The 13,354-nt window shown below is 55.3% G+C and overlaps 3 protein-coding genes across 4 annotated transcripts; 2 read left to right on the top strand and 1 right to left on the bottom strand.

Moving 5' to 3' along the window:
* The first annotated feature begins 706 nt into the window (after positions 1 to 706).
* GPBAR1 (G protein-coupled bile acid receptor 1) lies at positions 707 to 5,278 on the top strand. The gene is given in 3 exon segments (XM_021002867.2): positions 707 to 1,262; positions 2,964 to 3,582; positions 3,584 to 5,278. Coding segments are annotated over 2 exon segments (999 nt in total). The 5' UTR covers positions 707 to 1,262; positions 2,964 to 2,983; the 3' UTR covers positions 3,984 to 5,278.
* AAMP (angio associated migratory cell protein) lies at positions 4,498 to 9,872 on the bottom strand. 2 transcript variants are annotated; one of them, XM_021002864.2, is made up of 11 exons: positions 9,642 to 9,872; positions 9,030 to 9,191; positions 8,688 to 8,807; positions 8,202 to 8,341; positions 7,771 to 7,915; positions 6,790 to 6,873; positions 6,534 to 6,649; positions 6,145 to 6,248; positions 5,902 to 5,992; positions 5,597 to 5,751; positions 4,498 to 4,992 (listed from the first exon to the last, which is right to left on the bottom strand). In XM_021002864.2, the coding sequence occupies exons 1-11, from the start codon at positions 9,760 to 9,762 to the stop codon at positions 4,917 to 4,919; spliced, it is 1,314 nt and encodes a 437-aa protein (XP_020858523.1). In that variant the 5' UTR covers positions 9,763 to 9,872; the 3' UTR covers positions 4,498 to 4,916. The 2 variants fall into 2 exon arrangements, with proteins under 2 accessions (XP_020858523.1, XP_020858524.1); XM_021002865.2 differs by having other exon boundaries at positions 9,030 to 9,188.
* Positions 9,873 to 10,060: 188 nt separating this feature from the next.
* Positions 10,061 to 11,853, top strand: LOC144454748 (uncharacterized). The gene is made up of 3 exons (XM_078147219.1): positions 10,061 to 10,281; positions 10,707 to 10,859; positions 11,502 to 11,853. Exons 1-3 carry the CDS (start codon positions 10,076 to 10,078, stop codon positions 11,692 to 11,694), a joined length of 552 nt encoding a protein of 183 aa, XP_078003345.1. The 5' UTR covers positions 10,061 to 10,075; the 3' UTR covers positions 11,695 to 11,853.
* Positions 11,854 to 13,354: the final 1,501 nt, after the last annotated feature.

Raw genomic sequence — 13,354 nt, 5'->3', positions numbered from 1 at the left:
AGCTCGTAAGTTTCTGAGGTCAGATTTGAACTCAAGTCTTCCTGACTCCAGGGCCAGTTCCCTATCCACTGTGCCACCTATTTGCCCCTATTTACATCACTCTTCACTGGACTCCAGGACTCCACCTCCTGACCTCAGGCATTGCCCCTGAAGGGTCACCCTCCCCACCCCCCCATTTTCTAGCAGCTCTCTATGTATGACTTCAGACACTTACTAGTTGTGTGACGCTGGGCAAGTCACTTAACTATCTGCCTCAGTTTCCTTATCAGTAAAATGAGCTGGAGAAGGAAATGAATGGCAAACCACTCCAGCCTCTTTGCCAAGAAAACCTCAAGAGGGGTGATGGAGAGACACTATTGAAAATGACTGAACAACTCCATGTCTTGTCTTCCTTTGTTCGATGTAAGCTCTTTAAGGGTCTACCTTGCTTATATTTGTATTCCCACAGGGAGCAAGTAAACACTTAATAGATGCTACCATATTTCTACTAACTACTTAAGTGACTTACCCAAGGTAACAGTTAGTGATGGCAAAATTGAGATTTGAACATAGGTCCATTTGGTGTGGGATTGGGGGTGGGGAGGGGAGATAGTAAAAGAATCTCCACTGGAAAAACATCTCCCCTACACAACTCTTTTGGATTAAGGTAATGATACTAAAAAATAAATGTATTGGGGCAGAGGGAGGGGAAGGGGAGAAGAGTTAACACATTAAATCTTATCTTTTCCTAACTGAAATTAGAGTCTTTTTAATTAAGCATTCAGGCAGGGCCCGGGAGAAGACAGGTTTTAATGCCATAAGCTAGGGCCAGAAAAGTCCAAGACTGGGGGAACGAAAGAGAGCTGGGAAACAGGGGTAGCCAGAGCTAATGAGGCCACGAGAAAGGAGGGGACCCTAAGCAGGGGTGGAGGGACAATGACATTCACCTACTTCACAGGTTTGTCCAGTTTTGGACAGCTACCAGCTGCTATCCCCTCCCTTACCCCTGTGGGTGAGCCAGATGCCAGATCCTTCTCTGATGCCTCCTCCACCTCTTCCCTTGAACCCACCCCCCACCCCGCCTCATAAGGGCGGACCTTTCCTTCCCTCCCTCCTTCCATGGTGGGGGCCGGGGAGACAGCTGAGCACAGCCCAGAGCCTGGGCCCTGACAGGCAAGCATGCAGCAGTTTGTCCTCATTAAGGTACCACAAGCCAGATGGAGCCCAGGGCAGCACCCTGGGGCCTAGAGAACGGGACTCAAGGCTCCAATCAGCTGAGGCTTGTAAGTAACAATTTCCCTTCCCTAAGACCCCTGTGGAGAGAGGACTCCTACCCCAAACCAGGGCCCAGCTGAGATCCTGAAGAGGTCACTGTCACCAGCTACCCCCACCTCTAACCCAGCAGCACAGAGCCCATCCGTGTCTGTCTGTGGAGCTCATAATCTGATGCTGGAAGTTTGCTTGAATTTGAAGTCACATGAACAGGGTTCAAATCCCAGTTCTACAATTTCAACAAATTGATTCCCTTCTTTCAGTCTCATTTTCCTTATCTGTAAATTGAGGTTTGAACTCATTCCCTTTCCAGCTATAGATCACATGAATCTCCACCCTTTCTGCTGCCTTTGGAGGGGTGGCGGCAGTACAGGATGAGGGGGTAGAGGGAGGTCACTGGGGTAGCATTTAATAAGAGAGGAGAGAAATCAGAGCAGGTGACAGGGGAAGGGCTGGGCAGCCCGGGGCTGTGGCAGTGTTCTCAAAGTGGGTTCATCTGAACCCAGAAGGTTGCTTTCTCTCCCTTCTCCAGAGTAGAATGTAACGCACCTTAATGTAAGGTAAGATCCCCTGAAGGTTCTGTGGAACCTCAGTGGGGAAAACCTTGGAGCAAAGGTGGAATTGAGAAAAGGCTAGAAACATGAATGGCCAAGTGAGAAAGGAAGAGAAAGAATGGGACACGGGTAAGGGAACTGGGCCAAGTCATGCCTGGGGTGGGTAACACCGCAAGGTCCCCAGACCCTGGGCTGGACCCTGGCTCTCCCTGACACTAGCAGGGAATCCCCAGAGGGGAAGACAAGGGAACCTTGAGCTGTGTATGTGAGACAGAGACTAGGCTGCAGAGAATTGGGAGAATAGCCTGCCTGTCCATTAGCTCGGGGTACCTCTGGTCCTCTGATGGACTTGAGGGGGGAACAGGAAAAGGGAGAGGACCATTTTAGAAAGGAAATGAGGGGAGTATAGAAACTCTAGTTTTATTGACTTTGTTCCCAGCAACGCAGTTACCCTCCTATTGACAGCAGCTGTGAACTCTCGGTCCTGGGCAGAGCCGGGATGGCAAGGTCCCTGCTTTCCCAGGATGAGGTCAGCCTGGCTAGAGCATCTGAAGGAAGCACATGAGATGGGGTCAGGGAGAAGTGGGAGGTGTTGCGAGCCAGAAAGAGGCGTCCATCTGGCCAGCGCAGCAGAACCAAGATGCAGGCTCCGTCTCCATCCTGCTGCCGCGCACCTGCCCCAAATGGGGATATCAGGCCACATCAGGGGGGTCCGACCTCTCCACTCCTGCTCTGAGGTCTCCTCCCAGGAACCGCGTGCTGCTGCTCTTCCCTCCCCCCCTTCGGGCCCCCACCTCCCCAGGGACTGCCCTATGTTGTTCCTGTTGCTAGTACATCGCGGAGCCGAGTTTATGGGCTGGAAGTCCGACCCGGAGGCTGCTCAATGATCTGTGACACAATGGGAGTGTGGGGAGCAAGGGGGAGGGTGCCAGGGACAGCCCCAGTCCTCAAGCTCATCTTCCTGATTCAGGCCTTCCTTCTTATCAGTCCCTTCTTGACTTTAACAGTAATTACCACAGCTCCAAGCCCCTCTTGTGGTTCAGAAGTTACCCTGATGGGCAGTAAAGGCATAGAAAAAATGGGTAGGGGACAGGTGTCCTGGCTCAGGAACCCAGCCCTCCAACAGAACCTAATCTGTGGCCCCTTCCTCCTCCCCAGGAATTGTAGCCCCGGGCATCATGATGGCATCTAACACCACAAGGGAGAAGAACTCAGGGCCCCTGCTCCAGGTTGGGCTTTGGTTCTCCCTCATCCTGGCAGGCCTCATCGTCGGCGCCAACCTGCTCCTGGCAGTGGGAATTGCCCGAGACCGCCGCCTCCGAAGCCCTCCTGCTGGCTGCTTTTTCCTAAGCCTGCTCATGGCCGGACTGCTCACAGGGCTGGCCCTACCCACACTGCCTGGGCTGTGGCATCAGAGTAGGCACGGTTACTGGCCCTGCCTGCTCCTGCACCTCGCCCCCAACTTCTCCTTCCTCTCTCTGCTCGCCAACCTCCTTCTGGTGCACAGTGAACGCTACTTGGCCATTCTGAGGCCCCTCCGCCCTCCCCGAGGAACCCGCTGGGCCCTACTGGCAGCATGGACTGCCCCCTTGCTCTTTGCCAGCCTGCCTGCCTTAGGCTGGAATCACTGGGCATCTGATGCCAACTGCACATCCCGGGCCATTTTCCCTGCCCCTTACCTCTACCTTGAAGTTTATGGCCTTCTCTTGCCCTCTGTTGTGGCTGCTGCCCTCCTCTCTGCCCGGGTGCTGGTCACTGCCCGGCACCAGCTCCAGGATCTGTCGCCTGGAGAGGGCAGTGTACCGGGATGCCCCTTCAGCACTGGCACGGGCCCTGGCCTGGCGCCAAGCAAGGGCACAGGCAGGTGTCACATTACTGTTTGGGCTATGCTGGGGCCCATATATCGTTGCACTCCTCCTCTCAGTGTTGGCATTTGAGCAACGACCCCCTCTGGGACTTGGCATTCTCCTGGCACTCAACTCTTTGGGCAGTACCAGTGCTGCTGTCGTACCTGTAGCCATGGGGCTTGGGGACCGGAGATACACAGCCCCTTGGAGGCAGGCTCTGCTGAGACTCTGGGGAGTACTCCAGAGAACAGCCACCCATCGTAGATCCCAGCCTGAACCTGGAGCCCCATGCCAAGACCAAGGTGGCAGCACATGCAGGGGAAATGACTGAGGCAACTTCCAAGACCCAGCTGCAAGGCTCCCAATGACACTTGTCTACTGCCCGCCTCCAAGGCGCCATCTCCCCCGCTGACCCCTCTTTCCTTCTCCCTGGAAGCCTTCTGAGAATTCGAGGTATCACCCCTCCCACCTATGGAGCTGCCTGGCCACCCATCTTTCTGTCTGCTGGACTGTCCTGAAGAATGTTCACCTGTCCAAGCTAAAGGCTCTCCTGCCTTCCCCAGTGCCTCAGGGCAAAGAACCTGGAGAAGCAGGCTAGTCTATCCATGGCAATGAATTTCCAAGCTGGGTGGGTCAGGAGAACTTCAGCAAGGACAGCATTGGAAGTGACAACCCCTTAGAAAACGGTACAATGCTGCTCAAAGTGGGTGATCCCAGGGAAAGAGGGACCTGGGAAACAGCCTCCTCAACCTAGCGCTGGGAACCACCAGGTTAGGGCCTATATCCCACCCCCTCCCATACCTCCCACTGCCCTTCTCCCTGCCCAACTTCCTATAGACAAGGGCTCTGGGAATCATATTTTATTTACATTTTTTAAAACCTCTGTAATCATAACCCCTTTCCCTTCACCCCCCACCCCACCCCCACATCTCAAGGTCCTAGAGGGCCTTGCAGGGAGGGGGAGAGAAGGAAAGAGTTTCTAAAGATCTGCTCCTCATCTCCTACAACCCCCAAATGAACCAGAGCCCCAAGGAACACCACAAGTGGAAGGTGAGAACTGCAGAACTGAACTTCCCTCTGGACGGTCAACACGAGGGAGAGGGGGGCAGTGTCTATATGGAGAAAGGTGGGAGATGGCAGCATCTAGGAGATGAAGTCAGAAGGCAGCCTCCCTGGCAGCCCCTGGGTGGGGGGGAGCCAGCCCCCCTCCATCTCCCCCTCTCCCTATAAAATGAGAGCCTAGAGCTAGGGACAGGAGTCTCTGCTAACGGTCAGGTCTCTGGACACAGAACACTTTGGCTTTGTGGTCTCCAGATGTGGTCACCACCAGGGAGGCATCTCTGTGGAGAAAGAGCACAAAAGAGAAGTGAGTGTTGGGAGAGGGGTGGTGGGAAAAGGGGGTGATGATTGCTGGCACAAGGGGGCTGGTACTGCACCCATACCAGAGTCCTCCGCACTAATGGCTTCAGTGACCTGGCTTCTCCCAGCTCTTCCCCCCCGTATCTCGGCCCCTGACAAGCTTCAAGTTCCATCTATGAGAAGCCTTTCCTGGGCCCCCTTAACGCTTGTGACATCCCTCTGTTCACTATCTCCAATGTTTCCTATATACAGCTTGTTTGTACACACTTGCTTTGCATGTTGTATTCCTTACTAGACTATGAGCTCCCTGAAGGCAGGGGCTGGTTTTTTTAGTGGGGCGATTGGGTTAAGTGACTCGCCCAGGGTCACACAGCTAGTATCAAGTGTCTGAGGCCGGATTTGAACTCAGGTCCTCCTGACCCTGGCCTGGTGCTCTATCCTCTATGCCACCAGGGTTTCTTTTTTACCTTTCTTTGTAACCCTGATGCTTAGGCATAGTGCTGGGTGCTTGGCTCCCCTTAGGGGTCAGGCACCCCAGGATCCTCGTGACTCCCAAGGTTCCCCTCCCTCCCCACGTCCACTCACTTGCTGAGAGCAAAGTCAAGGATCTCAGCTGTGTGGCCTCGGTAATCATTCAGCAAGCGTCCTGTTCGAGCGTCCCAGAGCCGGACAGCTCCATCAAGGCTACAGGTATACACCACTGCTGCCCCCTCCTCCCACAGCAGCTGCACGATGCCTGACTGCAGAAGAGCGAGCAGAGGCCGTGAGACACGGCTCAGCCAGAGGGGCTGTTACACGTCTCCCCATAGGAAGAGAAGGGGTGAGAACAGGAGGGGAGAGTAGGGGGGCATGCTCAAGCTGGCCTCCCCCCCTCCCTCGAGCTGCCTTACCTGGTGCTGGCACCGGTGTCTCAGGCTCTGTGTAGACAGGTCATAAATGGCCAAGGTCCCATCAAGGTAGCCAACGGCAGCCAGTGGCATCCTGGGCAGAGGGGCAGTATCAAGCAGAAGAAGTACAGTCGCCTATTTGCCCACCATACGGCCCTCTCCTCTCCACTCTGCTGCCAACCCATCTCCTATCCACTCCTCCACTTTAGTCTGAGCTGCTACAGTCCTGTACCCAAGCTCACTCACACACTGCAAAAGCCCAAGGATTCCACTGAATTGGATTCACTTTCTTCATCCTCCCCAGGGTTAGGCTGTGGACCCACAGTGTCTGGTCTGAAAACACCTACCACCTAGGGAAAAGAGAAGGTGCCAGAGCCAAAGTCACAGATAGAAAATCTTGGGCACCTCCTTCCCATGAGCTGGCCTTAGTTTCCTCATCTGTAAAATGAGGAATTGGGTTAGAAGATCTCTATGGCTCCTTCCAGCTCTAACACTCAACAATCCTATAATCCAACATGGGGAGAAAGGCCAGGGGAAAGGGAGCCTCGGTGACAGGGTAGCCAGGGCAGCACTGGAGCCAGGCTTGCAAGCTCTAGGCACCTACAGGCTCCACGTAAAGGAGTTCTCTCACTCACCTTGCCGGTGGCTGCACTGACCAGCTTGGCCTGACAGTCCACAGAACCAGTGAGAATCAGGCTCCCATCAAGGTTGGTGGCCACACATGTCAGTGGGCCCTGGTGACCTTCGGTTCCTACAGCGGAGAGAGAGGGATGAAAGATAAGGCAGAGCCTGCCTCCTCCCCCAACCCCTCCACACCCCCTTTCCTCAGACTTGGCGGCTCTCTCCATCCAAACCCTCCAGCCCCACCAAAGGCACTTGTAATTCCTGTACCTTTGAGTATGTGGATGGGGCTTCCCTGCTTCAGGTCCCAGATCCGGACAGTGCCATCTTCATAACCAACCACGGCTTTCCTCCCTGATGCCCCACAGACAGAGCCAACAGAGAGGGAGGAAACAGGCTCTCAAACACTCAAGACACTCCTGATATCTCAAGTTAAGAACAATAGGGTGCAGGGCCAGATGCTGCCCCAGGAGGATGCAGCAGGGTAGGAGGACTGTGTCCTTGGAGAATGGAAGCTAAGGGCCACAAAACCCAGAGAGGATTGTTGGGAGCTTCTTGTCCTGAGAAGAGTTTGTGGACGACAAGCATGATAACGACGATATAGCTAACGTTGTATTCTGCCATTTACGGAGCACTTTATACATTAACTCATTAAATCCTTGGAAAAACTCTGTGAAGTAGGCAATACAGGTATTCTTATATCCGTTATTTTACAAATGAGTAAACTGAGGCAAAAAGAAGTTGAATGACTTGCCTAATGACACAAAGCTAGTAAATGAGTAAGCTAATGCGTAACCAAACTGGGACTCACACCAGAGTCTTCCGGCACCAAAATCACAGTATCCAAGAGCTAGAGGTGCCTCAAAGGCCATCTACTTCAACCCATACCCAAAAGCAGACCATTCTCCAACACCCCAGACGAATGGTCAAGCTACTTTAGCCTCAGGAGCCTAACGAGGAAGAACCCATTACATGTCAAATGTAATCTCATTCCCCTTTTGCCTTGCTCTGACCCACATGTGGCCCTCAAGGTCCTCAAGTGCGGCCCTTTGATAAAATCCAGTTTGTCCCCCACCCCTGCTCTAACTGTTCAGAAGGTTTTTTCCCCGTCTCTCTCTAACTTCCACACACTGCTCTGTCTTCCGAGGCTAAGAAGAACGGGTCGAATCTCTTTTGCACGTGACAACTCTTTCAATACACTGAGGCCTGAGCTCTTGGATGCAGAAAGGGTGCCAGGGAAGGGGCTCTCACCATCAGGGAGGACTCGGCCACAGGTGGCTGGACAATTGGGTCCCTGGAAGGTCTTGCAGTCACCACTAGGGACCTTCCACATCCAGGTGTTACCATCAGCTGTGCCTGCCAAAAGGACGGGTGCACGAGGGTGCCACTCCATCCACTAGGTGGGCCAGAAAAAGAGGGAGAGCAGTTAGCCAAGAGAGCCCCATGCCTCCCACTTCACTGGAGTTCAGCGAGTTCCATTAATCCCACCAGGCTTTCCTTATTTCCTGCTTCAAAGACATCGTAGATGAATGGGACTATCAGGACAACAGTGATAGAACGAGGTGGTTCTTGGGTATCTTTGGGCAGGGTGATCAGAGCAGAGAGCAGACTCAAAGCCACTCCAACTCCCAGCCCAGTGCGCTCTCAGGAGAACACCCCACCCACATGCCAAGAGTTCTCACCTCCAGGTCCCCCACTTCAAAGGACCAAACCTCCTCCTTGGTGTCCACCTGCCACACTTTGAGTAGGCCACTCATGTCCCCAGTGGCCACCAGGGCAGAGTCATGGCTGAAACCCGCACACGTTACAGAGTCCTTATGACCTAAGAGGTGACAGCAGGTAGAAAAGGGATATTGGGGAAATAGCAGCACGCTGGTAATCTGCTCCAATGGAGATTTGGACTCAGATACCCTGCCTCCTGGGGTTGGCACCACCAGGTGACAGGCAGAGAAACTGAGGAAAGGGGCCAGTGGAAGGTTGCATCTATAATCCCTGGCCCACCCATTTCTTAAGTCCAAATTTACAAGTTCCCTCTTCCAGTCCCCTAGATTAAATAGAATTCAACCCAGTTTGGGCTTTAGGGTTTCTCTTACAAGCCTCTCCATTCTCTTTTGGATGCATTCTTTCCTGTCCCAGCCTCATTTCCCCCAACCCTCCAGCTTCCTCACCGGGACACTCCAGGAGCAGCTCCCCGTCACTGAGCCGCCACACAAAGGCTTTATCGTCCTCGCCCCCCGTTACCGCCAGAGTGTTGGTCTTCGGGTCCAGGCTCACACAAAACACAGAGGCTGCTCCAAAAAAGACAGGCAGACCAGGGTTGTACGGGGGAGCTCAGGGTGTCCCCCACAGCAGAGACCCTCCCCTTCTGTTCTTTCCTACCAAACCAAAAAGGTCCAGGGACAGCTGATCAGGAAGGGGTCTCCACTCCCCACCACACCGCCCAGCTCCCAAGACAAGTTTAAGACCAAGGAAAGGGCTGGATATTAGGGTCCCCCTGCCTCGGGTACTACCTGAGTGATGGGCAAAAGTAACCTCGCTGTCGTCGGGGCTCTCCATGCCACCATCCACACCCTCGTCCGCCTCGTCCCCCCAGGCCTCGTCAGCCCCCTCCCCCTCCAGCTCCTCTTCTTCCTCAAAGTCCACTCCGTCCATCTCCTGGGCCAGGTCATCTGCTTTGGGGACAGGAAGCAGGCGTTAAGATAATCAACCCCCCTCCTTCCCCCGGGAGGATTAGGGGGCTCAGGGAATGGGGGGAGCAAAGGGGAAGGCTGGCTGGGTTAAGGGGAGAAACAGGAATTTAATGGGGATGAAGGCAGGAAGCACTAAAGAGGAGCTAGGGGTGGTGAAAAGTGGAAGAATATTTAAGGGGTACAGGAAAGGGGAGCTAAAGTTCAAAGATTTTCAGACGAAAGGTTAAAGGTCACCACCTCTCAGAGGTGAAAGTGGGATAAAGGAAAGGGAGTTAAGGCCTGGAAAACAAGGGTGCAAATGTCCCGGGGCTGGAGTCATTGGTCACCACAGCAGGCCACGATGGAGTGACTGAGGAGCCAGGGTGAGGTCAAGGGTCAGGGCCCTGCCCGCTCTGCGGGCCGGGGGGGGGGAAGGGAGGGGGCAGCTCTCACCGGGGTCTGGCGGGCCAGGACCCAGCTCCACCACCTCGATGATCTCCTCGTCGCCATGGAAGTGCAGGGGCTCGGGGGAGGCTGCCCCGTCCTCGGGCCCGGGATCAGGATCGGGCTCCATGACACTCAGCGAAGCCGGTCCAGCAGCAGCGGCCCAGCCGCCTCCAGAGCCACGGCCGCGCGACGCCACCTACCACGGTCCGGCCGAGATGGGGCAGGGGGCGGTGCTTCAAAGCGGAGCGACGCCGACCTAGCCAACCGCGAAGGGGCCGGGCCGGAGGAGCAGCCAATCAAAAGGGGCGGTTGGCCGACGGCGCGGGGGTGAAAGGGCGGGCTGGAAGGATTCGAGAACCCGCTCCGCCCCCGCACGCCAACAACTTCACCTGCGTGCCGCTAGAGGCTTGTGGGAAGGGTAGTTCTCCCGAGATTTCCGCATGGATTCTGGGAAGTGTAGTCTTCGTTCCCTTGGCTGGGCACGGCAGAGGGCGAGGATCCGCAGCCTCCGCGCCGCCGGTGCGCTTGAACCTAAACTACAACTCCCAGCAGATGAGGAGGCGGGGCTTGAGGACCGAGAATATGGCGGCGACGGTTGTGGCTGCGCTGAAGGGCCTGGGGCTAAAGGGTGCCCCGGGGCGCGGGGGTAAGAGGCAGGGCCCTGTGGCCAGGGACCGGGACTTTTTTCTTCTCCATCCTCGGATTCGAGGGCGTCGGTTCCTTTCCCTCCTCTCCCCTCTCCTCCCCGCAGGATCATGGGGTCAGGGGCAGGCGCTTGTCCAGGGGTCATTGTAGGCATGCCCCTGTCTCCGAGCGCGCCGTCCCGCCCCCCCCCCACAAACGTGGTTGTCAGTGTCTGTGACACTACCTCCCTTCACTCCCCTTCCTGGAAGTGCTTCTTCTTGAGGCCCTTTGCTTTCATTCCCTTGGGCCAGGCTCGACTGCTGATGCCGCCTGCCTATGACATATCCCTTCCCCCCCAGCTAGGGTCCCGGCTCCAGAGCCCATTGGGGTCTGTCCATTTGACCCGGCTCTGATGGTCACAGGCCCCCTCTCCTCCTCCATCCGCAGGGTTTCTCCAGGGAACCTCGGCTCGCAGGGTCCCGCCACAGCACTACTCCAGCCCGCTGCCGTCCAAGCCCGAGCCCCGGCCCTGGCCCCCGGGCTGGAGTACATCCCCAAGAAGAAGGCCAAGAACCCCATGAAGCCTGTAGGGCTGGCGTGGTGAGTCCCAGCCCTGCAGCGGGGTGCGCCCAGAGCGAGCCCCGGGGCCCCATAGCTCAGACTCGGGAGACAAGGGGTGTTAGCCAGGAGGGGCTCAGGCCGCTGACCCTCCGCATCTGGGAGGTAGATCCTTAATAAGGGCTCCACTTAGAAGGCACTTGACATATGTTTTATTTTCCTCATAATTATATTTTTCCGATCAACAAAAATATGCCTTATCTCCATCTCACATCCCATTTCCCTTGAGAAAGAAAAACAGCCCCTATTACTATCAAGCAAAGGCCACGCATTGGCCACGTGTCCAGCACACGTCTGCCTCCTTGCTCCGAGCCCATCCGCAGCTGGTGCACGTGCCACGGGTCAGAGCCCATCCCCCTCTGGTGCACGTGCCACGGGTCAGAGCCTAGAGCCCATCCCCCTCTGGTGCACGTGCAGTGGGTCCAAGTACACGCTAGTCACCAGCTGATCCTCCCGCGAGTCTGCGGGTGAGGTGGCACCACTGTTACTAATGTGGAGCGATAGCGGTTGGCCTTCGGCCCCTTCTCCTTATCAGACAAGCCCCCCCTCCCCAATGGTGGGGGGAGGAGGGAGATCTTAGGGAGCGGGGCCGGCCCAGCCGAACCGCATCCCTTCCACTCCCAGGGCCATCGGCTTTCCCTGCGGCATCCTTCTCTTCCTCCTCACTAAGCGAGAAGTGGACAAGAACCGTCAGAAGCAGATGAAGGCCCTACAGAACATGCGGACGGCCAACAGCGGCCAGTACGAGAGTCAGAGGTTCAAGGCCTCGGCCCCGGAGACCCTCACCCCGCCGGCAGGGGCCGGGGTGCAGTCCTGAGGCCGGCGACCCCGCCCCGCCGTGGATGGAGTAGAGAGTGATGATGGAGGGAGGCACTGGAAGCCGGCTCCGTGTGGTCCTCTCCGGCTCCACCAGGGGGCATCTGGCACCCAGGTGCCCGGGCCGGGCCCGGCCAATAAAGTCATTATTTCCCAGAAAGGAGGCCAGAGCTTCGTGCCTGGGAAAGGCGGGCGGGGCTGACGACTGCAGGTGCCGCCAGGCTCCGCACCACCCAGCTGGGGAGAGTGGGGATACCTGAGCCGCCTCCACAGGCTGGCCAGTGAGCCCTTGGGAATGGCGTTTATTAGAGCATGGGATTGAGAGTGGAAGAGAGCTTTCACAGGTGGGGAAACTGAGGCACGGGTCTGGATTCAAAGTCGCTGGCCTTCTGAACAAATAAGGCCTTTCACTATTTCCCAGCAGCTTAACATCCCTCATAACAGAAGCATTAGGTGTCAGAATAACTGGGCTTGGGACCTGACTAGTCCCTCATTAGCCAAGATCCCTCTGAACCATTTCCCTGTTTATAAAAGGGCCAGGTTAGAATAAGTGACACTTGTCTCCCCAGTCCCCCAGGTCCCTTCCAGGTCTACTCTTCCATGGTTCAGCCACTTGGTCCCTCATCCTTGTCCTTGGATAGGAGAAAAAAAGGGAGAATTTAAGGATTCAAGAAGCTTTTATCAAGAACCTACTATAAGGGCAGCTAGGTGGCATGGTGGGTAGAGCACAGGCCCTGGAGTCAGGAGGACCTGAGTTCAAATCCAGCCTCAGACACATACTACTTCCCAGCAGCATGACTCTGGGCAAGTCACTTAACCCTAATTGCCTCACTGAAAAAAAAAATCTGCTACATATATAAAGGACTGTTTGGAGGATACAAAAAACAAAATCATCCCCTCTCTGTGTGGGGGACAGGAGTGCTGATGTGGGAGCCAGTTTGCCTGGAATGGAGAATGCACAACAGGGATCAGGACTGGACTATTTATTGGTACAGGAAACAGTGATAGTTGGCATCATCTCTGCAAGGAGCCCAGAGCGACCTGCCCAGAGTCACACAGCCAGGGTGTCCTGGGCGGTACTGGAACTCAGGTCTTGTAGGTTCCAAGTCTGCTCTCTGACCACTAAGTTACCCGTTTTCTTGCATGAATAGAATAAGACTGGAAAGGTAACCAGGAGCCAGACTTTTGAGGGCTTTAAATGACAGGGTAAGGATTTTGTCATTTATCCTGAAGGCAATAGAGAGCAGGGCCTGCAGTCAGGAAGACATCTTCCCAAGTTCAAATCTGGCCTCCAGACATTAGCTGTGTGACCCTGAACAAGTCTTAACTCTGTTCACCTCAGTTTCCTCATCTGTAAAATGAGCTGGAGAAGGAAATGGCAAACCACTCCAGCATCTTTGTCAAGAAAACCCCAAATGGGGTCATGAACGTCAGACACAACTGAAAAATGACTGAACAACAGGGAATTTAGGGTTCTGAGCAAGGGGGTGCCACAGTCAGATGTATGTTTTGGGATCATCAAATAGCAGCTGTGTAGAAGGATTGGAGGGGGACAGGACTTAAGGCAGTGACAAGCTAGGAGGCTTGTAACCTGGGTGAGAGCCACAAGAGGAATAAGGTAGCTAGCACCCCCCCCCCACCTCAAGAACCAGAAACAGACA

The sequence above is a fragment of the Phascolarctos cinereus genome, unplaced genomic scaffold (assembly GCF_003287225.1).
Source record: "Phascolarctos cinereus isolate Bilbo 61053 unplaced genomic scaffold, phaCin_HiC Scaffold_7;HRSCAF=346, whole genome shotgun sequence".
Lineage (NCBI taxonomy): Eukaryota > Metazoa > Chordata > Mammalia > Diprotodontia > Phascolarctidae > Phascolarctos > Phascolarctos cinereus.
Note: the sequence above shows the minus strand (reverse complement) of the source record. Positions and strands in the feature narration are given on the sequence as shown.